Source organism: Thamnophis elegans, chromosome 12 (assembly GCF_009769535.1).
Source record: "Thamnophis elegans isolate rThaEle1 chromosome 12, rThaEle1.pri, whole genome shotgun sequence".
In the NCBI taxonomy this organism is placed as follows: domain Eukaryota; kingdom Metazoa; phylum Chordata; class Lepidosauria; order Squamata; family Colubridae; genus Thamnophis; species Thamnophis elegans.
In genome coordinates this window covers 47794435-47821171 of record NC_045552.1, presented here as the reverse complement: position 1 = coordinate 47821171, position 26737 = coordinate 47794435, and the positions used below count along the sequence as shown (strand labels likewise).

Below are 26737 nucleotides of genomic sequence, written 5' to 3'. Positions count from 1 at the left end.
TTAAACCGCGTCGCTGACGTCATCAACAGGGCGACAACAGCGAGCACGGAGAAAGAAGGGCGCTTTAAATAGCGCTTTGAAAGCAAGCCGATTCAAGTGAAGGTAAGGGTTAGCTTTAGGGTTAGGTTTAGGGTTAGGGTTAGGTTAAGGGTTAGGATTAGGTTAAGGGTTAGGTTAAGGGTTAGGTTTAGGGTTAGGTTTAGGATTAGGTTTATGGGGGTTAGGTTTAGGTTTAGGGGTTAATTTTAGGTTTAGCGTTTACAGCGTCTCCGCGTTGTTGTCGCCCTGTGATGACGTCAGCTACGCGGTTTCGTCGAGCGTGCTTTAGTTGAACGCGGTTTTGTGGTGGAACCATTAATGATGCTGTAGATGTATTAAAAAGGAAATCAGAGTAAAATGGAAAATATGAAAAAAGAACACTAGAGCTGAAATTGAAACAGAATTATGATGTAAAATGGACTGTGTACATGGAAAGATGTAAAAAGGAAAAACACCAGGCAACACTTTGTTCTTAAATATGTATGTGTAACCAAAAATAAAATAAAAACTTGATTAAAAAATAAAAATAAAAAAGTACCATTGGGGGACTTGGAGGACTGAGGATCTCCACAAACATTTAGTAGCTTGCTGCTAATCCACACACACAGACAAACACTGTGTTCCTTGTTCCAGGTTTTATTCGTGCGTGTGTGAATGGGGTCGGGCTGGAGAAGATTGGGAAACAGGGTCAGTGTAGAATGACACCTTAGCTTCAAGAGGAAGAGATGAAATCTCAGGAGCTCGGAGGTAGGTATTCCCACCCAGAAGCAACTACTCAGGTCATAGCTCCAGAGGAACTTAATTGTCTATCTTCTCAAGTTGCACCCAAGTGCTGTGGAGGCAACCATGCGCCTCAAAAGTATCTCAAAGGAAGGGTGACCATCATCCCTTTCGAGCGTTTTCCTCATTCTCAAAGCAGAGGTTTCAAAACTTCCCACTTAGAATAAACTTCCTAAAACAACGTAAGAATAAACTAAGATACTGTCTACGCTGCATTACTATTACTATTAATCTTCTCATTGTTCCTATCCCCCACCTCCTCCCACTTAGGACTGCATGACTGCAACTTTGATGGTTGTATCCTTACGATTTATATTGTTTCCTAATATGATTTGATTGCGTATTTGTACCTTATGACTAACATCAAGTGCTGTACCTTATGATTCTTGACAAATGTATCTTTTCTTTTAGGTACACTGAGAGCAGCTGCACCGAAAGACAAATTATTTGTGTGTCCAATCACGCTTGGCCAATAAAGAATTCTACTCTATTCTATCCTTGACTCAAATTCCCAATTGAGCTTTACACTTGGACTCTGGCTTCCGTAAGCAACAGATCTCGAAGGCTCACGTACATGACTCACCTTCTTCTTAGCCGTCTTTCGGAACCGCCTCTTTCGGACGTTCTTCAACGGGAGCGTAACTGCAAGAAGAAAACAAGTGAATTGGCAAAGGGAAGATAGAACAGGAGGGTGTAGCCAACTGGTCTTTGGGGGTGTAGAGGAGATGCTAGCGTTCTGAACCAAAGACAGGAAGAGCAATGGGTCTCCTCGTCCTTCACGATGAAGGTGTAGTGGCCCACGAGCAGATTCGGTCAGTGAGAAGGTTGGGGAGGAACATGGGCCAGTCCTGGAGTCTGGGGAAGGCTCTGATGAGGGCTCTGTGGACACAGAGGAAGACTTGGAGAGGAGGCTGCAGGGCAAGCTGAACGAATCCAGTTCCCAGCAGAAAGAGAACGAAGGAACCAGCCAAATCGGTTAGGAACTGATGGGAAAGGAAGCTGTGCTATGGTGTTAGGGGATTTGGGGTGGTCCTTGGGGCAGCTCTGGGTTTATTACTGTGGTGGCCCGCCAGCAGAGCTGGGAACAGATTCGTAAAGTGAGGAGGTTGGGGAGGAACATGGGCCAGTCCTGGAGTCTGGGGAAGGCTCTGATGAAGGCTCTGTGTTGGAGGCAGAGAGGGGGCCAGAGCCGTCTGACAGTTATCAGCTGCCTTCAGAGTCAGACATCAGTGAGGCAGAGGAACAGCTGGAGCCTGTTCCCAGTGTGCGCATGCGCAGAGTTGCCAGACGAAGGAAACAGCTAAAGAACAGGGGTCAACTTGGGAGTAAGGCCACAGGTGAGGATAAATGGCCCCTCCCAGAGGAAATAAAAGAGAAGCAAAAGGGAAGTGGAGTTTGCAGGAGACAATTAGTTCGCTTAATTGGTTCGTGACTCTCCGAGACTCCTTGCCAAGTTTTGCAGATCTCGGCCTGGCAGCTCTCCAAGCCGGATAAGGTCTGTGACTGTAAATCCTCCCTTGAAAGACTTTGCCGGATGTGAATGAGCAGAATTCACAGTCAATTAATAAAAGGGGTTTTTGACCAGGAGTTTGCTTCATGCTCTTGGGAAGGCAGAATGGTGACGGGATGGAGATAGGGGACAATGCACAATGCACAGATTAAGGCTCGCTAGTGTAGGTGAATGACCCAAGAGCTACTCACTGCCATGATTCCAGATAAATTTCTTCTCCCGGTCTTTATCCTTCTTCTTGTTGGCTCTAGCGTCAGTACTAACGGATGGTTCCTCTAAAGGAGGATAGAGTTCTCCATCCACAGTGCACACAAGCATCTGAACTCCGCGACGGAATAAAAGAAAAATTGACTGTTATCAGAGAGAAATTAGAAGGTGTAAAAAGCCCAAGGAAAGTTCTGTTAGATCAAAGCAGAGGCTTGCGTAGTTCAGTCTTGTCAGAGTGGTCAGTCAACCAGTTATCAGTGAGAAATTTGTAATATGAGCACAAATTGCTCAGTATTGGGAGATAAGACTCTGAATTTTCATAGCTGGTTGCCAATGTCTTTTTTTTTTTCAATCCACCATCAAGTTGTCTAATTTCCTTTCAAGCTTCTATCAATCCAGAACTGATGGGAGTTTTAAGCTCCAGGTTGGCAGTTTGTTAGAAATGCTGCACCCTCAAAGGGCTGTTAAGATCAACTGTATTCCATAACTGTTTGTGGTTTGGAGGAAAAAATAATAATTACAGATTTAAGAGGGGAATTGGAAAGAAGACATGACTATGAAAATGAAAATCAAAACCATCTTGGCTGAGCTTTCTGATTGGTGGGAGGGCTCGTGAATTAATTCGGGCATCTTTCGGAAACCTGACATCTACCTGGCAAATGTCGGCCGTTTTGTAGAAGGTCTTCTTATCGATGGTTTTCAAGCTTTCCATTGTGCAGGGCAAGTCCACCAACTTGGCAGCTAAGGGGACACGGTCCACTCGCACAATCCCGTGACGGCCATCCGCTGCAGGAATAAGGAAACGGGGGAATTGCTATGTCAGGGGTGTCAAACTCAAGGCCCACGGGCCAGATCTGGCCTGTGGGGTGCTTACAACTGGCCCGTGGGGCCGCCCTGGAAAACGGTTCCACCACAAAACCGCGTTCGACTAAAGGACGCTCGACGAAACCGCGTAGCTGACGTCATCACAGCGCGACAACAGCGTGGAGAAAAAAGCACGCTATAAACACTAAACCTAAAATTAACCCCTAAACCTAAACCTAACCCCCCTAAACCTAATCCTAAACCTAACCCTTAACCTAACCCTAAACCTAACCCTTAACCTAACCCTAAACCTAACCTAACCCTTAACCTAACCCTAACCCTAAACCTAGCCCTAAAGCTAACCCTAAACCTAACCCTTACCTTAACTTGAATCGGCTTGCTTACAAAGCACTATTTAATGTGCCCTTCTTTCTCCGCGCTCACTGTTGTCGCCCTGTTGATGATGTCAGCGACGCGGTTTAATCGGGCGCGCTTTAGTCGAGCGCGGTTTTGTCGTGCCACGCTGGAAAACAGCAAATGACCAGCCCAGGGTGCCTCTGCATGTGTCCCCTCCGAGCTCTGTTTTCACTGGCAGAGGGCTGCAGGAGACTGTCATGGTCCAAAACAGAGCTCAAGAGGGCCGTGCCCCCCCCCCCACAAGAGCTCCATTTTTGCTGGCACATTGGCTGTAGGAGGCCATCACAGCCGAAAACGGATGTCGAGCTGGCCACACCACACGCACACATCCCGAGGTCAAAACAAAACCTTGATGTGGTCCTCGATGATATCGAGTTTGACACCACCACCCCTGTGCTATGTGGTACTTATGAAACATTCAACCACTGAGTATTTTTTATTATCAACTAGCCGATAGTTGCCGTCTGGGTATTTATTTATAGGGGGGAAATGTCGGGACCAAACATAATTTCTAATGTTGGATTCCCCCCCCCTCCCCCTTATCAGAGGGATCCCCCTTGTGGAGTACTTTGAAGCCGTTATCCTGGCAACTGCCCTGCGCTGTACAGTAGAAGCCATTTTAAGGCACAACAGGCTGTATCTTAACAGAACGCATACCCTGAGGGGTTTTCAGGGTGTCTTACCCCCACAGTATTTGTTTCTAGAGAGGTAATCATCTTTGTACCAAGTTTGGTTGAAACTGCTCTAGGCATTCCAGAGTTATGCTGGAACGAACGAACGAACACACACACACACACATACACACATATTGGAAGACTAGAACTCGAGGTTCATGATTTAATTAGAGCATCAGTCAGAACCCTGATAGCCACAAGGTTATGGGCTCAGACTATCAGGTTACTTCCATTATATGTGAAAAAGGTCCAAAAGTAGTGAAATGTGTGTTTGTGTGTGTTGTGTGTGTTTAAATGACGAGAAAGACTCCACTTAGAAAACTCTTTTCTGTTCATTTTTTCTCCCTATCTTAGAAATGGCAGTGAAATGAGATGTTAGACCACATTCGAATGTTTTCGACTCTCAAGAAATGTGTCCCAAAAAGGCTAAGCACAGGATGAACTAACTCAAAAGTCAAATGAACTGCAATGGCAACAGAACAATATATTACTAGGGTCCCAGACCAGTACGAAAATAAAGCAAAACAATCTGATGCAATCAAAATATAATAATGCTGTAACCGTTCAATACATGGGTGGGTTTTTCTTGGCCAATCTGGATATCACGTAATCTTGTGGCCAAGACAGAAAACCTGGCTATTAAAAAATATGATTTCAGGACACCTGTCACTTAAGAAAACCTCTAGACAATATTGATTCAGGTGACAATGGGTGGAAACTAATCAAGGAGAGAAGCAACTTAGAACTAAGGAGAAATTTCCTGCAGTTAGAACAATGAATCAGTGGGACAACTTGCCTCCAGAAGTTGGGAATGCCCCAACACTGGAAGATTTTAAGAAGAAGCTGGATAACCATTTGTCTGAAGTGGTGTAGGGTTTCCTGCCTAGGCAGGGGGGTTGGACTAGAAGACCTCCAAGGTCCCTTCCAACTCTGCTATTGAATTGTATTGTATTGTGTTGTATTGACAGTAGCACAATACTAAACAGCTGCAAAAAGAAGGGGAAAATTTACTAATGACATACTAGAAAACTCCAAGTAAAGTTCTAGACATTTTTAGATTTCTTGCTTCCTCATCCATCCCTTATTCTTTTATGTTGCAGGTAATCCTTGACTTACAACCACAACTGAGCCCAAAATTTCCATTGCTAAGTGAGACAATTGAGCTTTGTCCCGTTTTATGACCTTTCTTGCCACAGCGGTTAACTGACTCACTCAGCTGTGAAGTTAATAACACGATTGTCAAGGGAATCTGGCTTCTCCATTGACTTTGCTTGTCAGGGGGTCACAAAAGCCGATCACATGACTTAGGCAACCGGCATAAGTACATGCCAGTTGCCAAGCATCTGAATTTTAATCATGTCACCAGTGGATTTTGCTGCAACCGTCATAAGGGTGGAAACCCGTTACAAAAGTCACCTTTTCCAGTGCCCGCTGTAACTTCGAATGGTCAACTAAATGAATGGCTGTAAGTCAAGGACCACCTGTACCTGATTTTTATTTTGTGTTTGTTTATATGCTTTCTCTGTTTAAAAAAAAGGAAGAAATGAAAAGCACCTGATGTTGTCCCCTTACCATGCAATTCAATCGTGAGCCTGTCCTTCAAGTTGACGCTCCCAGACTGAACTGCTCTCCGCACCGTAGAAGCATATTCCTAAGCAGAGACGCAGCGAGAACCAGGATCAAGGGACCATTAGAGACATAAGCAGGAATGACAGCATAATGGTAGGTGATGTTAGCATTTACTCATTTGGGGTTGGACTAGAAGACCTCCAAAGTCCCTTCCAACATTCTGTTTATTCTATTCTATTCTTTCTTATTCTATTCCTATTCTATTCTAATTATTTCTTATTCTATTTCTTATTATATTTCTTATTCTGTTCTTATTCTATTATTATTCTATTTCTATTCTATTTTTATATTATTTCTATTCTATTCTATTATTTTTATTCCATTTCTATTCTATTCTATTATTCTTATTCTATTTCTATTCTCTTATTCTTATTCTATTTTTTCTTATCCTATTCCCATTCAATTCTATTCTAATTATTTCTTATTCTGTTCTTATTTTCTTATTCTATTCCTATTCTACTCTATTCTATTCTTTCTTATCCTATTCCTATTCTATTCTAATTATTTCTTATTCTAGTTCTTATTCTGTTCTTATTCTATTATTCTTATTCTATTTCTATTCTATTCTTTCTTATTCTATTACATTCTCTTTCTTATTCTATTTCTTATTCTGTTCTTACTCCAATATTCTTTTTCTATTTCTATTCTATTTATTATTCATATTCTATTTCTAGTCTATTTATTATTCTATTTCTATTCTATTCTTTCTTATCCTATTCCTATTCCATTCTAATTATTTCTTATTCTATTTCTTATGTTCTTATTCTATTACTCTTATTCTATTTCTATTCTACTATTCTTATTCTGTTTATTATTCTTATTCTATTTCTTATTCTTATTCTATTTCCTATTCTGATTATATGTGTAATTCTATTCTATTCATTCTATTCCTAATATATTCTCCTATTTTATTCTTCGGGTCACTTACCGGAGGCAGCCGCAAAACGAACTGGCTCTCTAGCTCGTGGGGGATGTTATCCTTGTTCTTGGTCATCCTCACTTCTTAGAGGTTGAGAAGACAAGAAAAAACACAGTTACCCAACTGTTTCACAAGCGCCTTCCTTGAGCACTGCTAGGCAACTTGCCGAGTTGCTAGCAATCACACAACAGCAGTGCATACAAACGCATTCCATCCGGAAGCACCTTATCAGAGAGAACCGAGGTGTTACACCATAAGGTGAAGCTAATGTCTATGGGGATTCTCCATCATGCAGGTCATTGTTGTCCCAAAGATGCTTTTTCAAAAAGGCAAGTGGACTTTCTTGGGGGGGGGGGGGGTCCTTGAGAAGGATGAGAAGTGAAACATTCAAGGTGCTACTTATCACCTACAAAGCCCTTCATGGTATTGGACCTGGGTACTTGAGAGACCGCCTACTGCCAATTACCTCCACTAGACCGATACGATCGCATAGATTAGGCCTCCTCCGAATCCCATCATCTAGCCAGTGTAGACTGGCAACTACCCGGAGGAGAGCCTTCTCGGTGGCTGCTCCGACCCTCTGGAACGAACTCCCCGTGGAGATTCGGACCCTCACAACCCTCCAGTCCTTCCGCGCCACCCTAAAGATCTGGCTGTCCCGGCTGGCCTGGGGTTAAGACTCTAACCCCACTCGAATTTGTGTGGCTGTTGTGTTTTTTAATATGTTGTATTGTCTGTATGTTGGAAATTGTTTGTCCTTCCCCCCCTTTTTTTTTTTTGAACTGTGAGCCGCCCTGAGTCCCCCCAGGGAAAAGGGCGGCATACAAATAAAGGGAAAATGAAAATGAAATGAAAAAAATTTTCAAGGAAAAAACTGTACTTCCAAAGAAGGGGAGAGTTCTCATTGGAAAATCAGCACGGAATTAAATCAGTGTCGTGGGATAAATAAAGTATTTGATGGGGATGAGGAAGATTTCACTTTAAGAGTTTATGGAGAGTCTCCGTCATCCAGGTCATGGTTGTCCCAAAGATGCTTTTCCAAAAAGCAACTGGATTTTTCCTTGAAGACGTTTCGCTTCTCATCCAAGAAGCTTCTTCAGTCCTGACACTTGAAATCCGTTGCTACGGTTGAGAAACCCTTCTCTATTGTCAAATCCACAAAGGGAACATTGAAAGTCAGAACTGAAGAAGCTTCTTGGATGAGAAGCGAAAAACAAAGTCCAGTTGCCTTTTGGGAAAAGCACCTTCGGGACATGTGTTGAAGCCCAATTTCAGCCTTATAGGTCTGAAATGCATCGGAAGCCATTAAATTTGAAAGCAGAATGGTTTCCTTAGCTCATCACATCCACTCGGCTTATTTCCATTATTTAACTAAAGACAATGAGGTTGCTTCTACTTAAACAAGAATACGTTAATGTTTTGTTGTTGTTAGTTGGGAAGTCGTGTCCAACCCATCGCAACCCCATGGACAATGTTCCTCCAGGCCTTCCTGTCCTCTACCAACCTCTGGAGTCCATTTAAGCTCACTCTGACTGCTTCAGTGACTCCATCCAGCCACCTCATTCTCTGCCGTCCCCTTCTTCTTTTACCCTCAATCGTTCCCAGCATCAGGCTCTTCTCCAGGGAGTCCTTCCTTCTCATTAGGTGGCCAAAGTATTTGAGTTTCCTCTTCAGGATCTGGCCTTCTAAAGAGCAGTCAGGGTTGATCTCCTCTAGAACTGACCGGTTGGATGGCCTTGCAGTCCAAGGGACTCGCAGGAGTCTTCTCCAGCACCAGAGTTCAAAGGCCTCCATTCTTTGGCGCTCAGCCTTTCTTATGGTCCAACTTTCTCAGCCATCCATTGCAACTGGGAAAACCAGAGCCTTGATTATATGCACTTTTGTTGGCAGGGTGATGTCTCTGTTTTTTACTATGGTGTCTAGATTTGCCATAGCTTTCCTCCCCAGGAGGAAGCATATTTTAATTTCTTGGCTGCAGTCCCCATCTGGGATGATCTTGGAGCCCAGGAAAATAAAATCTGTCACTACCGCCATTTCTTCCCCATCTATTTGCCAGGAATTGAAAGGGCCGGATGCCATGATCTTAGTTTTCTAAATATTGAGTTTCAAGCCAACTTTTGCACTCTCCTCCTTCACCCGCATTTCTGCCATTAAGAGTGGTATCATCTGCATATCTGAGGTTGTTGATATTTCTCCCAGCAACCCTAACTCCAACTTTTGATTCATCTAGCCCTGCCTTTTTCATGATGTGCTCTGTGTATAAATTAATGTTTGCACAGCTTAAAAAAAAGGACAGCTAAGGGATCTGTTCCCCTATCTTCCCACCTTAAGCAAATGAGCAAAATGCCTTCTTAGCTCTTTCAAATAAGGTGCCCCCGAGAGGACAGAAGTACAAATGTGGAGCATTAAGCATAATTTGATCGTCTGAAGCATGAAAATGCAGACACTGGAGAAAAGATCCTGCCACTTGCTGGAGCATGTAAAGGAAGGAAAGATCCGCTCCCATTAAATTAGTACTGTAACAAGAACGATTTGATCCTTGTTCGTAAAAGCTGGCCAAGCACAGCCATCTCTCTCTCTCTCCCCCATCTATCTATCTATCTATCTATCTATCTATCTCTCTCTCTCTCTCTCTCTCTCTCTCTCTCTCTCTCTCTCACACACACACACACACACACACACACACACACACACACCAGGAGTCTGCAGTTCTCCTGGGCATCGCTTTAGAAAAGCAGAATAGCTTTTGGTACCAAAATCAGCACACCTTCTAGAGAGGGAGCTAAAGACCCACCACCAGAGAAACGTAAAACAAACACATTACTTGCAGACGCCATTCCTCCTCTTCTTGCTCCGTGCAAAGGTTTATAAAAACTTGTATCATTCAAAAATACTAAACGTAAATGCAAAGAAAGAGAGTTAAGAAAAAAAACCAGAGATTATCTGCAGATGAACCTATTGCTATATAGAAGGTTTAAACACATCATATGGTCTTCTTCTGTTCTTGGAATGAGACATTATTTCTGTAACAAAAAGCATACGGGGGGGGGGGGGGCGCACTTCCTTGAATCTGTTTCCTATAGAACTTCATATTAGGAATATGTCACAATAGCAAATCAGGAGATTTCTCAGCTCTGCGGCGTTTATCCAGCAGCAGCAAAAATGGAAGAGGCACAATCCAAAAGGCTATTTTTAATTTATAAAGAAACAATTTGGGAGAGGAATTCCGGTTCTGTAGGCCAGATCTAGGAGAGCCGAGGTGGCACAGTGGTTAGAGTGCAGCACTGCAGGCTACTTCAGCTGACTGCAGTTCTGCAGTTCGGCTGTTCAAATCTCACCGGGTCAGGGTTGACTCAGCCTTCCATCCTTCCGAGGTGGGTGAAATGTGGACCCGGATTGTTGTTGGGGGCAATATGCTGACACTGTAAACCGCTTAGAGAGGGCTGAAAGCCCTATGAAGTGGTATATAAGTCTAACTGCTATTGCTATTGCAAAAGCAGACAAAACCTCTTCAATGTCTTTGGGGCAAAAGACTATGTGGAATCTACTGCATCAAACCTTGAAATTAATCAGGTTTGCTCGAACCATGATTTAGAAGTCGGGCCACATGCCTTCCTGGGAGAGAAAGCCCCCTTCCCCACCCCACAAGCATCTCTCTAGGATCTAGACTTATCTAAAATGGTTCTCCTGCTTGAGCAGGGGGCTGGACTACAAGACTTCCAAGGGCCCTTCCAACCCATTCTATTCTATTCTAAAATTTAACCCAGTATTTCCCATTCAGGGCAGCTTTAAGACAAGTGGACTTGAGGGGACCTTGGTGTTCTTTGAGTTTGGTTGTTGTCTTGCAGACATTTCATTACCCAACTAGGTAACATCATCAGTGCTAGAAGGGAGTGGGAGAGGAAGAGGAGGATTGTGGGTCCTTGGGTGATCTCTGAGCTCGGTTGTTGTCTTGCAGACAACTAGGTAACATCATTAGTGTTACAAGGGAAGGGGGCTGCAGAAGGAAGGAGGAGAACTGTAGGGTCCTCGGTTTCTCTCTGAGCTTGGTTGTGATTTATGCTGAGGTTTCATGACCCAACTAGGTAACTTCATCAGTGCTAGTGAGGAATGGGATTCACTCAGAGTTTACATTCTAGTGCCTTGCCCTGTCAATGTTGTTGGGACCAAGAAGCCCACTTCAATCCAAACCCCAGCTACCAATAGCCTCCGTTACCCATACAGCTGGACTTCAACTCCCAGAATTCCCCAGGAAGGAACACTTCCCCACCCTCAGCCGCTTTAGAACTGGGGGATTCTGGGAGTTGAAGTCCATCCGGCTTAAAGTTGCCAAGCTGGAGGAAATCCTGGTGGAAAAGGACGAAAAACCAATATCGACCCAACAGCTAAGAAAAAAGAAGCCTCGAACCCCACCCCCCCGCACAGGTGGAGGGGGTACGAAGCGGGGGCTTTGAGCCTCCAAAAACTATGGAACCCCCCCCCAAAAAAAAACAGGTGCGGGAGGGCGCCTAGGAGACCGAGGACCCCCGGCTGCTCGGAAGGGGCTTCTTCCGGGGGTCTCTTCCTCGTTGGGGCAGGGCTGGGGTTGGGGACTTGCCGAAGGACCCCGCGGGAAGCCAAGCCGGCTCTCCCGCAGACCGGACTCACCTGCCGCCGGTTACTCGACAGATCGAGATGCGAAAGCGGAAGGAGAACCGGAAGGGGCGGGGCCGCGGCCAGAAAAGGAGGGAGAGACGAGAGGGGATCTTCTGCGCATGCTCATCGCTTGCCTTGGAGATCGGCGCTGTCTGCTGTCCGCATCGGGATCGCCGGAGGTGCTCGCTTTCCTCGCCTTTCCCTCTCTTTTGGGGAAGGATCGTCTAGGTTTGGGGTGAGTTGGGAAGGAGGGAGGGGGAAACGAGCCTGGGGTTGGATGGAGGGGCGTGGTCATCGTGTATGGGGGTGGGTGGGTAATAGAATAGAGCTGGAAGGGGTCTTGGAGGTCATCTAGTCCAGCCCCCTACTCAAGCAGGAGACCTTATATCAATTTTATATAAGTGGCGTCTCTAGAGTCTTCTTAAAAAACATTTTTAAAAAGCAGTCTTCTTAAAAAGCATTTAAGTCTTCTTAAAAAGCATCCAGTGATGGAGGCGGAGGTGGGATGGGGCGAGGCTCAAAATGTTGGAAGGGAAACAGAGTCTTCCCCTGGAGCCTTCCTTTGGACTACAGTACCCATCGTGCCCGGGCAAGGAGGTATTTCCAGTCTCTCTCTCTCCCTCCCTCTCTCTCTCACACACACACACACCTCTATCTATCTCTTATCTATCGTATGTATGTCTATATATTCTAAGAATATAGAATCCTTAGAATATAGAACATAGAGTAATAGGATTGGAAGGGACCTTGGAGGTCCTCTAGTCCAGCCCCCTGCTCGAGCAGGAGACCCTATATCAAACTGGATAAATGGCTTTCTGGTCTCCTCCTGAGATCCTCCAGTGAGGGAGCTCCCCCTCCCCCCTGGAGATAACCCTGGAGCGAAACCACATTTGCCCACATTCTCAAAAGAGAGAATGAAAATGCTAAGAGAAACAGACACACCTCTCCGGTAACTAACATACATGGATTAAGCGGGGATTAAACACCAGGCAACAGGTAGAAAACAAGAGCATAACCAAGGGCAAAACACCCAGCACCGGCAGGTATATAAATAGGGAGCCAGCCCCACACTCCCCAGCACTGATGATGTTACTTAGTTGGGTAATTAAATGTGTGCAAGCAAACAACCAAGCTCAGGGAAGACTCTACTGTCCTGAACTACGGATAATCTCTTGTATTAAAGTATTTGTAATGTCAGGATGGTCAGGCCTACCCACCATTGCTACCCAATTCTGGTTTCAAATGGAACAGAAAGGAGAAGTGATTGGAAATGACTTGCATGGGCTGTATTTATTCATGAAGGTATTTATATATATTGAAGGGAGAGCCCACTTCCTCTCTCCCAATCCCTTCTGCTGCTTTGGGACCAAGGATCCTTGGCCTTGGGAAATTGACACACAGACACACACGCCTTAAATTACATCAGGGAAACTCTATGCCTACTCAGTAAACCTAAACCAGAACATTTCACAAAATTGTAACACCCCTGAACTATTAGGAAATAGAGAAGATTCATGTCTCGGCCTATTTTCATGTAGATGTATCCAGGAAGTGGGTGGATGACTATGGAATGGTTAATTAATGAGTCAATTTCAGAAACCAGTCCAGAAGATCTAAAGACAGCATTTTTTTTTTTTTTGATAGCTCTAATTTCTCTCCGGCTTTTTCCTCCAAAACAATCAGATGGGGACCTTCACGGGACGTTACGAATTCTACGTTGGTTTGGGTTTGGCTGTCACCTCCAGCCTATTTATTGGAAGTAGTTTTATCCTGAAGAAGAAAGGACTTCTTCGACTGAGTGGCCGAGGGGCCATCAGAGCAGGTAAGGGTAGATCTGGAACTGGCTGTGAGAATGAGAAAAGCAGCATTTAAATATCGTTGGAAGTTGGAGTCCTCTTAAGGGTTTGCTAGGAGAATTGTTCTGAGGAATTGGAAAAGCATGATTCCCGACGTTAAGGGCAGGATTGGAGGAGGTGTATGTAATAATTAATCTGTTTTGGAAAAAAAAAAACAGATGTATCTTGCTGGTCGAAAAAAATGACACAGTGTCATGTCTGAAAAAGCTTTCTTGGTTGAGTAGCAAAATGTTTTCAAAGAAAAAATCAAGAAGCAAGAAAAGTTGCCTTTTGGAAAAAGCTGTTGTCTTCCTTTGGTGTAGATTTTACGGGGCTGCGTAAAAGTTGGCAATCATTATTACCTTTCATTTTAAAATTTGGAAGCTTTTAAGTATTGCTTAGAGGGGATGCGGTGGCTCACTGGCTAAGACGCTGAGCTTGTCGATCAGAAAGGTTGGCAGTTCGGCGGTTTGAATCCCTAGTGCCTCGTAACGGAGTAAGCTCCCGTTACTCATCCCAGCTCCTGCCAACCTAGCAGTTCGAAAGCACGTAAAAATGCAAGTAGAAAAATAGGAACCACCTTTGGTGGGAAGGTAACAGTGTTCCGTGCGCCTTCAGCATTGAGTCATGCCAGCCACATAACCACGGAGATGTCTTTGGACAGCGCTGGCTCTTCGGCTTTGAAATGGAGATGAGCACCGCCCCCTAGAGTCAGGAACGACTAGCACATATGTGCGAGGGGAACCTTCACTTCTACTTTAAGTATTGCTTGATGCTTAAGGAATGCCATAGTTTTCTCTCCCTTTTTTGGGGTCACTTTTTGTTTTATTGTTTTTATATGCTTTCTTAAACCTCCACTTTTGTGCACATCTTCAGTAAAACTTTTTAAAGATAAAGTCAAATGCACTGTTTGGTTTGGTTTAAACCCACTGGATTCCGCTAGTCTCGTAGATCTGTTGAATCTTTGCTCAGACCAAGTTCTCATTTTAGGTGATGACTTTTCTGGTGACTTTTTGTTTTTCCCCCCCAGGCCTGGGAGGTCATGCGTATCTGAGAGAGTGGCTCTGGTGGGGAGGCCTAATATCCAGTAAGTAAATCTTGTGATTTCTCTCACTTCCCTTAAACATTTTAATTTATAAGGCCAGTGGCAGTATGTCGACATTCTTGAAGGAAGGAGCTTCCTCTCCCATAAACCTTGCTAAGAAATCTACAAAAGCAATTACCATACCATTTAAATATTGTCGTATTTTAGGGGGCATCATCAACCTAGAAGACTCATAAACACACAAAGGGAACTTCACCGATGTGCTTCCAGTTGTCGGATTAGTTATTCGTTTCTTAACCCGCCCAATGGATGCCGTGGTACCAACCCACTTTGTATCCGGGGGGGGGCGGGGGGGGGGGGGGAGTCTTAACTATTTCCAATCACAACTGAGGAGTCAGTAAGTGACTCGGCCTTGAGTCAAAATCAGAACAAGCAACGACTGAATTTCATCATTTACAAGTTGGGGTTTTTTGCACTCCTGATGAGTCGTTTTTATTTTACAGTGGGAATTGGAGAAGCTGCAAATTTTGCGGCCTATGCTTTCGCCCCAGCCACGCTGGTTACCCCTCTGGGAGCCCTGAGTGTTTTAGTCAGGTACGTTCATGTTATAAAGAAACATAGTTGTAGCTCGGGGTTGAAAGAAGGGGTCCTTGGTGCTCTCTAAGCTTGGCTGTTTTCTCACGGATGTTTCACAACCCAACTAGGCAACATTATCAGTGCTTAGAAGGGAGAGGGATTTGAGGAGGAGGAGGAGGGTGGGATTCTTGGTATTCCCAGAGCTTGGCGGTTTTCTCACGGATGTTGCACAACCCAACTAGGCAACATTATCAGTGTTTACAAGGGAGAGGGATTTGAGGGGGAGGAGGACTGTGGGATCCTTGGTATTCCCTGAACTTGGTTGTTTTCTCACGGATGTTTCACAAACCAACGAGGGAACGTCATCAGTGTTCAAAGTCATGTTGTCGGACACATCTTAGAGATGACTCCTTAACATTTAGGATGGCAGAGCTATTGCACCCATGCCGGAATTGGAACACAGAGCCATTTTTCCGGGCATGCCAGCTGTTGCCCGTTGCTCTTCCGGTTTTGCACGCACAGCTGGTTTTCGTGTGTGCGGGAGCACTGGAAACTGGAAGAGCAGATCCCTGGTGTGCGTGTGTGCCTGGAAGCTGAGCTTCCGGTTTTCCGGCACACACATGCGCGCCAGCCACCTGGTCTATACACATGCGTACATTCCACAAACCGGAAGACCAACTGGAAGCTCAGCTTCCTGCGCGCGCATGTGCCCGGGGAAACTGCTGTTTTGGTTTCCGGCGCTCCCTCCTGCGTACACAAACTCCCGTTTCGGCCCTTAGTGCTGAAAGGTTTCACCAGCACTGATCTAGGACTATCTCTGTAGCTGCTGTGTTTTCTCTTCAAGCAACCTGCATTTAACCACTGAGCCAAGGTGGCGCAGTGGTTAAATGCAGCACTGCAGGCTACTGCTAGATCAGCAGGTCAGTGGTTCAAATCTCACCGGCTCAGGGTTGACTCAGCCTTCCATCCTTCCGAGGTGGGTAAAATGAGGACCCAGATTGTTGGGGGCAATATGCTGACTCTCTGTAAACCGCTTAGAGAGGCCTGAAGGCCTATGAAGCGGTATATAAGTCTACTGCTATTGCTATTGCTATAACCTAATCTTGAGAAGCCTTTTATTTATTTTTTCTTTTCCTTCAAAAGTGCTGTTTTGGCCTCCTATTTCCTGAATGAGCAGCTGAACATCCATGGAAAAATCGGGTGCCTCCTGTGCATTTTGGGATCTACTGTGATGGTGATCCATGCTCCTCAGGAGGAAACGGTTGCCAGTCTGGACTCCATGTTGGAGAAACTGAAGGATCCAGGTACAGAAAGCCTGTTTCCTAGTCCTCGGCTTATGACCACAGTGGAGGCCAACGTTTCTGTTGCGAAGCGGTACAGTTGTTAAGTGGGTTCTTGCCCCATTTTACAGCTTTTCTTGCTAGATGACCTTCAGGGTCCCTTCCAACTCTATTCACCCAGATCTGAATCACTACAGTTATGAACTTAGTAACACTGTCGTTAGGTGAATCCAGCTTCCCCTTTGGCTTGGCTCGTCAGAAGGTTGCAAAAGGCAATCACATGACCCCGGGACACTGCAACCATCATGAATACGAGTCAGTTGCCAAGCATTTGATTTGTGATCATGGGGATACGGCAATGGTCATTCCGCTGTGAAAAACGGTTGTGTCACTTTTTTCAGTGCTGTTCTAACTTTGACAACAACAGTTGAGTCCAAGTGTCAACTTGCATCCCTGGCCTACTCTCAAGTTGCCATAGGCAGAGGTGGATGGGAAAACGGACTTTGCAGGTGCAGTGAGGCAGTTAAAACAAAAGCACATTCCAGCCATCTCTCTGTCAAGGCCATTTCCATGGTTACCCACAGTGGCCGGAGGGGAATGATCTCTACAACCCCCGAAATTGCTTCATTGGAGAATGTGACTGATGACACATCTTGGGAGAGGGGTGGGGGGAAACAGGGTCAGAGCCAGGACATAAATTAAGTGGGGTCAGAGCTGGCTTCACTTGGGAATGTGCCGACATGAAGCTCCTAAGAAATAACTGGGTTTCTTTTGAAGCTTGGCTCGAGCCTCACAATTTAATTAGGGCATCGGTGGAAACCCTGACACTGAGTCACGAACCGTCTTTTATTTCCCTTCCTCTTCCAGGATTCATTGTCTTTGCCACCTGCATGCTGGTGAGTTCGGCTCTCCTCATCTTCGTGGCCGCGCCTCGCTACGGGCAGAGGAACGTCCTGGTCTACATCCTGATCTGCTCGTCCATCGGTTCGCTTTCCGTCGCTTGCGTCAAAGGCTTGGGCATTGCCCTGAAAGAGCTGTTTGCCGGGAAGGCCGCCTGGAAAGAACCGTTGGGCTGGATGCTTTTCCTCAGCTTGGTGGTCTGCGTCAGCGTCCAGATCAACTACCTGAACAAGGCCCTGGACATCTTCAACACCTCCGTGGTCACCCCCATCTACTACGTCCTCTTCACCACGGCTGTTATGACCTGCTCCGCCATCCTCTTCAAGGAGTGGCAGCATCTGCTCCTCATGAACATCGTCGGTACCATAAGCGGCTTCCTCACCATCGTGCTGGGTATCTTCCTTCTCCACGCTTTCAGAGATGTGCCGTTCACTGCCGATCTGTTGCCCGTCTTCCTGAGACATAAGCAGAAAGATCTACCGGCGGCTTCGTGGAGGGAGGGAGGAGATAAAGAGCGGACGTATCTTCACCAGCCTCTTCTGGATTCAGAGGACTCGCAGAAAGGGACAGAGAAAGCGGACGACAGTCAATGTTTATGAAAGCTCAGGTTGACTAAAAACCATTTAAGCTCTTTTGGGGGTTTCTTCTCCCCGTTTCTTTAAAAATTTAAGTGTTTTTACTGGGAGCATACTTGATGGTAAGGGACGCAGTGGGTCAGTGGCTAAGATGCTGAGCTTGTCGATCAGAAAGGTCGGCAGTTCGAATCCCTAGCACCACATAACGGAGTGAGCTCCCGTTACTTGTCCCAGCTTCTGCCAACCTAGCAGTTTGAAAGCATGTAAAAAAATGCAAGTAGAAAAATAGGAACCACCTTTGGTGGGAAGGTCACAGCGTTCCATGCGCCTTCAGCATTGAGTCATGCCGGCCACATGACCACGGAGACGTCTTTAGCTCTTCGGCTTTGAAACAGAGATGAGCACCGCCCCCTAGAATCAGGAACGACTAGCACATATGTGCAAGAGGAACCTTGATGGTAGTCCTATTAAGAGTCAAGCTGGTAAGATTAGCAATAGTTATGGGGATGGTGTAGCTTGTTTCTTTCCAGCTTCCGGAAAAAAAGCACGCCAAGTCAAGTTTTTTTATATATATAAAAAGTGCTTGGGGGGAATATGCTTATAGGTGTATTGTTGTAAAAATACGAATACCTCCATGAGCCCAGGAATGGCCAAGCAATCTTGTCCCACATGGGAATGGAAGAGGCACCCCAGAGAAGGAGGATAGGAGCAAGAGACAGAGAGGAACATGGAGAAAGAAAATATTTTCTTTTTCCCTTCCGAGTGACAGATAAGAATTGGAAGAAAAGAAAATGGAACGACCTTGAAGGCAGAGTAACCATAAACGGGGAGTATTTAGCTCTTTAAACGAGGCACACGTGGAAAAAAAATAAGCAACAGATCTATTGAAATGTGTCCCCAAAGTTTTCTTTACCCTGAAGATTCAATTTTTCCCCCTTACAGCTACTCTCTGAATCCACTACAGTATTCTGTTGCCTTTTGAATGTACAAAGCCTTTTAGGCTTTGCCTTAAGCTCTATAAATTTTGTAAAATAAAACATTTTCTTTATACGACTATTAAGGTACGTTGCAAACGTAAAGTGTTACTTTTAAAAGCGTTATTAAAAAGTATTTTTCAAACGTGTGTCTTTGGCTTATTTTTTTTTCCTTTAAAAATAATAAATCAATCCCATATTTCAGGTTGAGGAATGGACTTGTACTGACTGACTGCCCATCTAATTTTTGTGTTGGCAATCCATCCTTGGAGTGAATCCCTAAATCACCTTTCCTTTCTGTTTTCCATTCTAGCAGCAGCACAGAATGTAATAAGGTGGGTGATTGGCCATTTAAGTGTAGAAAAGTGACCTCTTCTTCCTTTGGAGATTTAGGAAAACCAAGCTTTGGGAGTTTGGACTGCAAAATGAAAACACTAGTGCAAACCAATATAAGTCAGGAATACCAGTCCTAAATTTCTGATCTGTGATAACAAAGGCTGCCTCTTAAGTTCCCCGTTTTTTCCATTTGTACTCAGCTTAGTTCCATATCATTTATCCAAGAAAGTTTTCTTAGTTGTTCCTTTTATATATATATACTGTAATGTCAATTTTGAGAGCTACAATATGTCAGCCAGGCAAAGATAAGTCTTTTATCGATCAGCCAATAAGTTAACCATATTCAAAGTGAGGAAAAATCACTTCCGTTCCCAGGTATCCAAGATCTCAGTTCTAAAAATTTTTGAAGGTTAGTAAATTTAGTTTTGAGGGATGCGGCAGCTCAGTGGCTAAGATACTGAGCTTGTCGATCAGAAAGGATGGCAGTTTGGTGGTTCGAATCCCCACCTCCCATTACATGTCCCATCTTCTGCCAACCTAGCAGTTCAAAAGCATGTTAAAATGCAAGTAGAAAAATAGGAACCACCTTTGGTGGGAAGGTAACAGCATTCCGTGTGCGTTTGGCGCTGAGTCATGCCAGCCACATGACCACGGAGACGTCTTCCGACAGCGCTGGCTCTTCAGCTTTGAAACAGAGATGAGCACCGCCCCCTAGAGTCAGGAGCAATTAGTACCTATGTGCGAGGGGAACCTTTACCTTTAAATTTAGTGGTTGTATTTATGAATCATTGGAAACTGAGCCTTTTTTTTCCCTCCATAACTTTCTGGGTTTCCATCATATGACCATTGATAAGACCATGGGAAAGAGAAAAACAACAAAATAGTTAACAAGCCTGGAGGAGGTAATTCGTAAAATTTTAGATATCCCCACAGATTAAACATTTAGCACGTGTCAGGTTTTAGGACACCAAGACTCAGTTGCAAGAGAAAGCCTGTATTTTTGTCAGTCATTGGCAGACCAATGCAGCAATCCTTCTATAATCTGAAGAGTTAGATATGACTAAGCTAGTGAAATAATTTAAGCAGAAACCCAATTAAACGTCTCATATTTACATTCCTCTCTCCAAAAAATTCTCTGTCTCACACATCAAATGACTTTACCACTGGCAATGAAATCATCTTTGGTTAAAAAGGCAGCGTGACCCGTCAAAACCGCGCTCGACTAAGCCGCGCCTGATTAAACCGCGTCGCTGACGTCATCAACAGGGCAACAACAGCCAGTGCGGAGAAAGAAGGGCGCTTTAAATAGCGCTTTGAAAGCAAGCCGATTCAACTTAAGGTAAGGGTTAGGGTTAGATTTAGGGTTAGATTTAGGGTTAGGTTAAGGGTTAGGATTAGGTTTAGATTTATGTTTAGGGTTAGGTTTAGGGGGGTTAGGTTTATGTTTAGGGGTTAATTTTAGGTTTAGGGTTTACAGCGTGCTTCTGTCTCTGCGCTGTTGTCACCCTGTTGATGACATCAGCTATGCGGTTTAGTCAGATACGGTTTAGTCGAGCGCGGTTTTGTGGTGGAACCAAAAAGGCAGTAGGGCCAGCAAACTCTGCAACTTTATTGAAGTCGTACGTTCCCAGTCAGTGGACAAGGCGCAATTAAAACTCATGATTAGACACTTCATGGACTGCCTGCTTTATGAACTGACCAGCAATAGGTCAATTGCAAGATCTGACTTGAATACAAAATGAGAACGCTTAGCAGCACACTAGTTCTATAAAGCACCAGGATTCGTTCTCAGGTTGATGCAGAGTCCAGAATTTAAACCCTCTTCGAGTGCCACACTTTTTAGTCTGGAACTAACCTTTTGAGTGCCAAAGAATGGAGGCCTTTGGACTCTGATGCTGGAGAAGATTCCTCCGAGTCCCTTGGACTGCAAGGCGATCCAACCGGTCAGTCCCAGAGGAGATCAACTCTGACTGCTCTTTAGAAGGCCAGATCCTGAAGAGGAAACTCAAATACTTTGGCCACCTAATGAGAAGGAAGGACTCCCTGGAGAAGAGCCTCATGCTGGGAAAGATTGAGGGCAAAAGAAGAAGGGACGAGAGAGAATGAGGTGGCTGGATGGAGTCACCGAAGCAGTCGGCGTGAGCTTAAATGGACTCCAGAGGATGGTAGAGGACAGGAAGGCCTGGAGGAATGTTGTGCATGGGGTTGCGATGGGTCGAACACGACTTCACAACAAGAAGAAGAAATCTGGAACATGCAATTGCTACTAAAAGCATCCCCCTCTACATCAGAACTACGGCAAACTAAAAGGAACGACCACCGAGTCGGAACAGCTTAAAATGCATCCAATTGATCTTTATTCCACTGATCGGGAGGCAAGGAATTTGATGTAGAAAGTCAAGATTTGATTTTGGTACTTGGCAAGAGACATACAGGACCACATGAGCGATAACTCCTCTTAACAGCCACAGGCCTGGCAGGTGTGTGTGTGTGTATGTGTGTGTTTGTGTTTCTTTCTACTGTGCTGAGGTAGGTTTGGAAAAAAAACACCTCAAGAAAGACAACGGGTCTCTACTGGTGCCCTTTTGCAAATTCATTCCTGTAAGCCCCTCTGTTTTACAAAGGTTAGCTCAGCTGCAAGTTCAAGCAAGCAACATCTGGATTGTTTGAAAGAGCCGTGCTTATGCACGGTACCGTTTGAAAGGCACGTTTGCACCCCTACTTTCCCCCCCGGATCTGTGTTAGTATCTCAGGCCTCCCAGTCCCCTTATCTCAAAAAAGAACATTTTTCAAGTTTCAAGGAGTGTGCTTTCCCTACCTTACTGCTGGGTAAAGATAGTCAAGCCACCATTCTGGTTATGAAGCTCCCATTATCCAGGGGAAGAAAAGAAAAAAATTAAAATCTAGGACAGCAGAAGTCCGGGTTAAATAGCAGGTGTGTGATGTCGCATGGTTATTCATGTTCACCCAGTGGGGAATTTTAAGACCAGAATTAGACCAGGTGACCAGGAAGCCCTGAAGTCCATCGCAAACGTGGGGGCCAAGCTCCCTCCCAGCTTATCATGGTTAAAAATCCTTCCTTCGGTTCTTTCTCCTCTTCTTCCATTCAAATCGGCGTCCCCTCCTCCTTCTTTCAAAACGAGTAAAACAGCACCACGGAAGGCTTCCGCTCAGTCGGAGAGGCTCTCGGAGAAGGGCGACTTGGATTTCTGCGTCTGCTCCAACCGGTTCAGGATAAACTGACTGGTGTCAATGAAACGCTCGACACAGTTCACAAAGCAGGTCTCGGCTCGGCTGTCCAGCTTGGGCCCAGGCTTATCCATGCACTTCTCCTGTTTCGTGTCACAAAGGAGAAGTCATTCAACAGCGAGGGGAACCCTCATTCCTGTGACTAGCAAATACATAAATACATTTTTTTTTTAAAAAAAATCTTTTTTTCAGCCTACCCAAATTGCTGCCAACTGTACCGAGACTCGTTTCCACCCACACATGTAAAACTCAACATGTACACTTTGTAAAAGGTAGGTAGGTAGGTAGGTAGGTAGATGATAGATAGATAGATAGATAGATAGATAGATAGATAGATAGATAGATAGATAGATAGATAGATATGAGATGGACAGTTTAGAACAATTCATCGGTGGAACAACTTGCCTCCAGAAGTTGTAAATGCCCCAACACTGGAAGTTTTTAAGATGTTGGATAACCATTTGGCTGAAGTGGTGTAGGATTTCCTGCCTAAGCAGGGGGTTGGACTAGAAGACCTCCAAGGTCCCTTCCAAACTCTGCTATTCTGTATTCTGGATGGATGGATGGATAATGATATAGACAGAAAGCTGATTGGATAGATAGGCATAGACAAATGAGATAGCTAGATGGCTAGATAGGGAGGCAGGCAGGCAGACAGATGAGACAGATAGATAGATGATAGAGATAGATAGATAGATAGATAGATAGATAGATAGATGATAGATAGATAGATAGATAGATAGATAGATAGATAGATAGATAGATGAGATTGACAGTTTAGAACAATTAATCAGTGGAACAACTTGCCTCCAGAAGTTGTCAATGCTCCAACACTGGAAGTTTTTAAGATGTTGGATAACCATTTGGCTGAAGTGGTGTAGGGTTTCCTGCCTAAGCCAGGGGTTGGACTAGAAGACCTCCAAGTCCCTTCCAAACTCTGTTATTCTGTATTCTGTATAGACGGACGGACGGATGGACGGACGGATGGATAATGATATAGACAGAAAGCTGATTAGATAGATATAGACAGATGAGATAACTAGCTAGATAGGCAGGCAAATGAGACAGATAGACAGACAGACAGACAGACAGACAGATAGATGAGATTGACAGTTTAGAACAATTAATCAGTGGAGCAACTTGCCTCCAGAAGTTGTGAATGCTCCAACCCTGGAAGTTTTTAAGAAGACTCTGTTATTCTGTATTCTGTATAGATGGATGGATAATGATATAGACATAAAGCTGATTACATAGATATAGACAGATGAGATAGCTAGATGATAGCTAGATAGCTAGATATATAGGCAGGCAGGCAGATGAGACAGATAGATGATAGCTAGATAGGCAGACAGACAGGCAGACGAGATAGACAGACAGATGATAGAGATAGATAGATGATAGAGATAGATAGATAGATAGATAGATAGATAGATAGATAGATGATAGAGATAGATAGATAGATAGATAGATGATAGAGATAGATAGATAGATAGATAGATAGATAGATAGATAGATAGATAGATAGATAGATAGATAGATAGATAGATAGATAGCCACTTGCCACAAATCTTGGGTTTGTACTAAAATGAGCCGCTTGTCCAACTCAAGCACAGAAACCAGGCATCAATCTGGCAGACAAGGAGACATTGTTAGGTGAAAGCAACCCTCGTTCTGCTGAGAGAAGCAAGAGGGGATTTCAACTGTCGGATCGGCGACACTGACGTGGTGCTCGGTGCTTGGTGCTCATAAGAGTGTGATGTGGCGGCAGACACGGATCCAAGGGAAAAACCCCTGGATCACGCAACCCACTGGACAACCCTGAATCGTTGGCGCCAGAGGTGGGTTCCTACCAGTTTGCACCTATTCGGTAGAACCGGTTCGTCAAATCTACCGAACCGGTTAGAAGAGGTTCCACCAGTGGACCCGGAAAGCAGGCCACACCTACAGAAGAGGTTCCAAAAGTTTTTGAAACCCACCACTGGTCCTTGGAGATGATTATTCTACACTATCATGCTCCTATTTATAAAACTCAGTGCCTCTGTGAAAGGTAAGGATGACTACTGCGTTTGTGGTGCAATCAGAACATTGCGTGGGTTGAAGTTGTTTTAACGCAAACCAAAGATGCCTTTTAAAACACAAGTTTACATCCTATTCTTATGCATGCCAGTGCTGTGTGTGAAGTAATTTAAGGGGGTTCTGACAAGTGTCGTCGGCATCTTCATATCCGGTCACACGGGCGGCAAGCCACTCCCATCCGGTCACATGGGTGGCAAGCCACTCCCACAAAGGAGGCCACACCCACAGAGTAGGTTCGAACAATTTTTGAAACCCACCACTGGTTGGCGCAGCCTAAGCAGTCCTTAACAGGGCTGTCGCGTGAATCCAATTAGGGGGGAAAGCCTCCCTCTAAGCTGCTTTGAGCTTTCCAAAGAAAAGCGTGGAAAGAAACACACCTAAAGGCCCAATGGCAAAGCGGTACATATTGACACGCTAGGAGCTCCCAGTATAAAACAGAAGAATGCCACTCCGTGCAGCCTCCTGGTTCTTAGATGCCACCCAGAAGCCTGCTTGGCACAAAGCTAAGAGCTCTTCTCCCCATAGAACGGTATTTCTCAACCTTGGCGACTTTAAGTCCTGTGGACTTCAACTCCCAGAATTCCCCAGCCACAGGACTTAAAGTCGCCAAGGTTGAGAAACACTGCCATAGAAGCACTCTCTTATTGCCAGCAGCAGCTAGAACTCCACTCCTAGGAGATTGCTCCTGGCTGTGGAGGCTCTATTCCAGCCTGCTGAAAGCTAGTGCACCCCCCAATTTTGGGGGATACCGCAGAGCTTCAGGGGTAGGGAAGGCTGCTCCAGGAAAGCACCAGTGGCTCCAGCGCCCCATTACTTCCCTTATCCCAATGGGGACAAATCAAGTGGCAGAGAGTTGTCCTTTGGGAGGGAGAGGGAATTGTAGGTAGTTCTGTCTACGGAGATTCTCAGTCATCCAGGTCTTTTTTCTCCCAAAGCTGTTTTTTTTCCTCAAGGAGGCAACTAGGTTTTGAAGACATTTCACTTCTCATCCCAGAAGCTTCTTCAGCTCTGACTGGATGAATGAATTCTTCCATTCCCCACCATCCAGTCAGAGCTGATGAAGCTTCTGGGATGAGAAGTGAAACATCTTCAAAAACTAAGAAACTCCACTTGCCTCCTTGGGGGGGAAAAGAGCACCTTTGGGATATAGGTAGTTCTCTGTGTACAACAGTTCCTTCAGGGGCTGAAGTTACAATCTCACCGAAAATGGGGAGCTCATGCCCCTTTTTCACAGGTGCACAATGCCCTGATCCAAATTCAGCTACTTGGCAGCTGACTCGGACTTACGACGGTTGCAATGTCGCAGAGTCACTTTTTGGAGCTTCTTTTTGCAACCCCCTCACAAGCAAAGCCAATGGGGGTGGCGGGGTGGGGAAATCAGATTCACTTCGTAACCACGTCACTCGTTGAACCTCTGCAACGATTCACTTAACGACCGTGGCAACAAAAAGTGGGCAAAACCCACTTGGCCAATGTCTCACTCAACGACTTAAATATGGGGCTCAATCCGTCGTAAGCTGAAGACCCCCCCTGTACTATTGGGGGAAGGTTCCCTATCCCCCTCCCCTTTCCCCTCTCCCCACTCCAGTGGCAGGGAGTTCCGTCGGCCCTCCCTACCCAGCACAGCTCCGTCATCTGGTGCACGAGCTGCTGGAAGCGCTGCTTCTGCGTCTCCACCTCGATGAAGTGCTGCAGCTGCGGGTCGTTGACGGCCGCTCCCAAGTCCCCCGCGACGGACGACGGGTCCATGCCGGGCCCGCCTTGGAAGGGGAAGAGCGCGGGCGGCTGAATGGATTGAGCGGGCGGGCGGACGAGCGACCTTCACGTGCCTTCCCGGGGCCGGCCCCTCCGCGCATGCGCGCCCGGCGCCCCGCTGCTTCCTTTTTTTTCCGATCCGAGGGCGCACGCGCGCTTCCGTTTTCCGGCGGAGCATTCGAGAGGGAAGCGGCAAGAAGGGCCGGTAGGGAGTCATATATTTTTTTTTAAGAGGAAATCAGACTTTGGGGCGCCCTCTCCAGTATTGGAGCGGTACTCGCTCGACGTCAACCCAATCTAATTACAGTGTCACTACTGTATTGTAATTTTCTTACCAACAAAAGTAGATAGGTAGGCAGGCAGGCAGGCAGGCAGGCAGGCAGGCAGGAAGGCAGGCAGGCAGGCAGCCAGACAGCCAGACAGGGTAGGTAGGTAGGTAGGTAGGGTAGGGTAGGGTAGGGTAGGGGTGGGTAGGGGTGGGTAGGGTAGGGGTGGGGTGGGGTGGGTGGGGGATGGATGGAT

At 45.4% G+C, this 26737-nt stretch overlaps 3 protein-coding genes across 8 annotated transcripts in view; 1 reads left to right on the top strand and 2 right to left on the bottom strand.

Annotated features, from left to right (window-relative positions):
- TAF7L (TATA-box binding protein associated factor 7 like) overlaps positions 1 to 11694 on the bottom strand; it is a 20723-nt gene extending 9029 nt beyond the window's left edge. For 2 of the 5 annotated variants that reach the window (XM_032227917.1, XM_032227918.1), the window contains exons 1-7: positions 11627 to 11694; positions 9804 to 9872; positions 6989 to 7062; positions 6004 to 6082; positions 3189 to 3322; positions 2521 to 2647; positions 1394 to 1461 (exon numbers count right to left, since the gene is read on the bottom strand). In XM_032227917.1, coding sequence (XP_032083808.1) covers positions 1394 to 1461; positions 2521 to 2647; positions 3189 to 3322; positions 6004 to 6082; positions 6989 to 7062; positions 9804 to 9816 — 495 coding nt within the window. In that variant the 5' untranslated portion in view covers positions 9817 to 9872; positions 11627 to 11694. The remainder of the gene's footprint in view (positions 1 to 1393; positions 1462 to 2520; positions 2648 to 3188; positions 3323 to 6003; positions 6083 to 6988; positions 7063 to 9803; positions 9873 to 11626) is intronic. The other 3 variants (XM_032227920.1, XM_032227921.1, XM_032227919.1) reach the window with 2 other exon arrangements.
- A 9-nt stretch (positions 11695 to 11703) lies between these two features.
- LOC116515727 (magnesium transporter NIPA2-like) lies at positions 11704 to 18035 on the top strand. 2 transcript variants are annotated; one of them, XM_032227923.1, is made up of 6 exons: positions 11704 to 11849; positions 13259 to 13436; positions 14480 to 14536; positions 14998 to 15088; positions 16214 to 16374; positions 17218 to 18035. In XM_032227923.1, the coding sequence occupies exons 2-6, from the start codon at positions 13298 to 13300 to the stop codon at positions 17847 to 17849; spliced, it is 1080 nt and encodes a 359-aa protein (XP_032083814.1). In that variant the 5' UTR covers positions 11704 to 11849; positions 13259 to 13297; the 3' UTR covers positions 17850 to 18035. The 2 variants fall into 2 exon arrangements, with proteins under 2 accessions (XP_032083814.1, XP_032083813.1); XM_032227922.1 differs by having other exon boundaries at positions 11706 to 11849; positions 13298 to 13436.
- Positions 18036 to 21469: 3434 nt separating this feature from the next.
- Positions 21470 to 26336, bottom strand: TIMM8A (translocase of inner mitochondrial membrane 8A). The gene is made up of 2 exons (XM_032228638.1): positions 26078 to 26336; positions 21470 to 22467 (listed from the first exon to the last, which is right to left on the bottom strand). The coding sequence occupies exons 1-2, from the start codon at positions 26207 to 26209 to the stop codon at positions 22306 to 22308; spliced, it is 294 nt and encodes a 97-aa protein (XP_032084529.1). The 5' UTR covers positions 26210 to 26336; the 3' UTR covers positions 21470 to 22305.
- Positions 26337 to 26737: the final 401 nt, after the last annotated feature.

Bases quoted from the DNA above. Each gene is read 5' to 3' on its own strand.
- TIMM8A (XM_032228638.1), bottom strand. From the start codon at position 26,209: ATGGACCCGTCGTCCGTCGCGGGGGACTTGGGAGCGGCCGTCAACGAC. The intron at 22,468-26,077 runs GTAGGGAGGGCC...GACACGAAACAG, and splicing joins AGATGACGGAGCTGTGCTGG to GAGAAGTGCATGGATAAGCC.
- LOC116515727 (XM_032227923.1), top strand. From the start codon at position 13,298: ATGGGGACCTTCACGGGACGTTACGAATTCTACGTTGGTTTGGGTTTG. The intron at 14,537-14,997 runs GTAAGTAAATCT...TTTATTTTACAG, and splicing joins GTGGGGAGGCCTAATATCCA to TGGGAATTGGAGAAGCTGCA. The intron at 15,089-16,213 runs GTACGTTCATGT...TTCCTTCAAAAG, and splicing joins GCCCTGAGTGTTTTAGTCAG to TGCTGTTTTGGCCTCCTATT.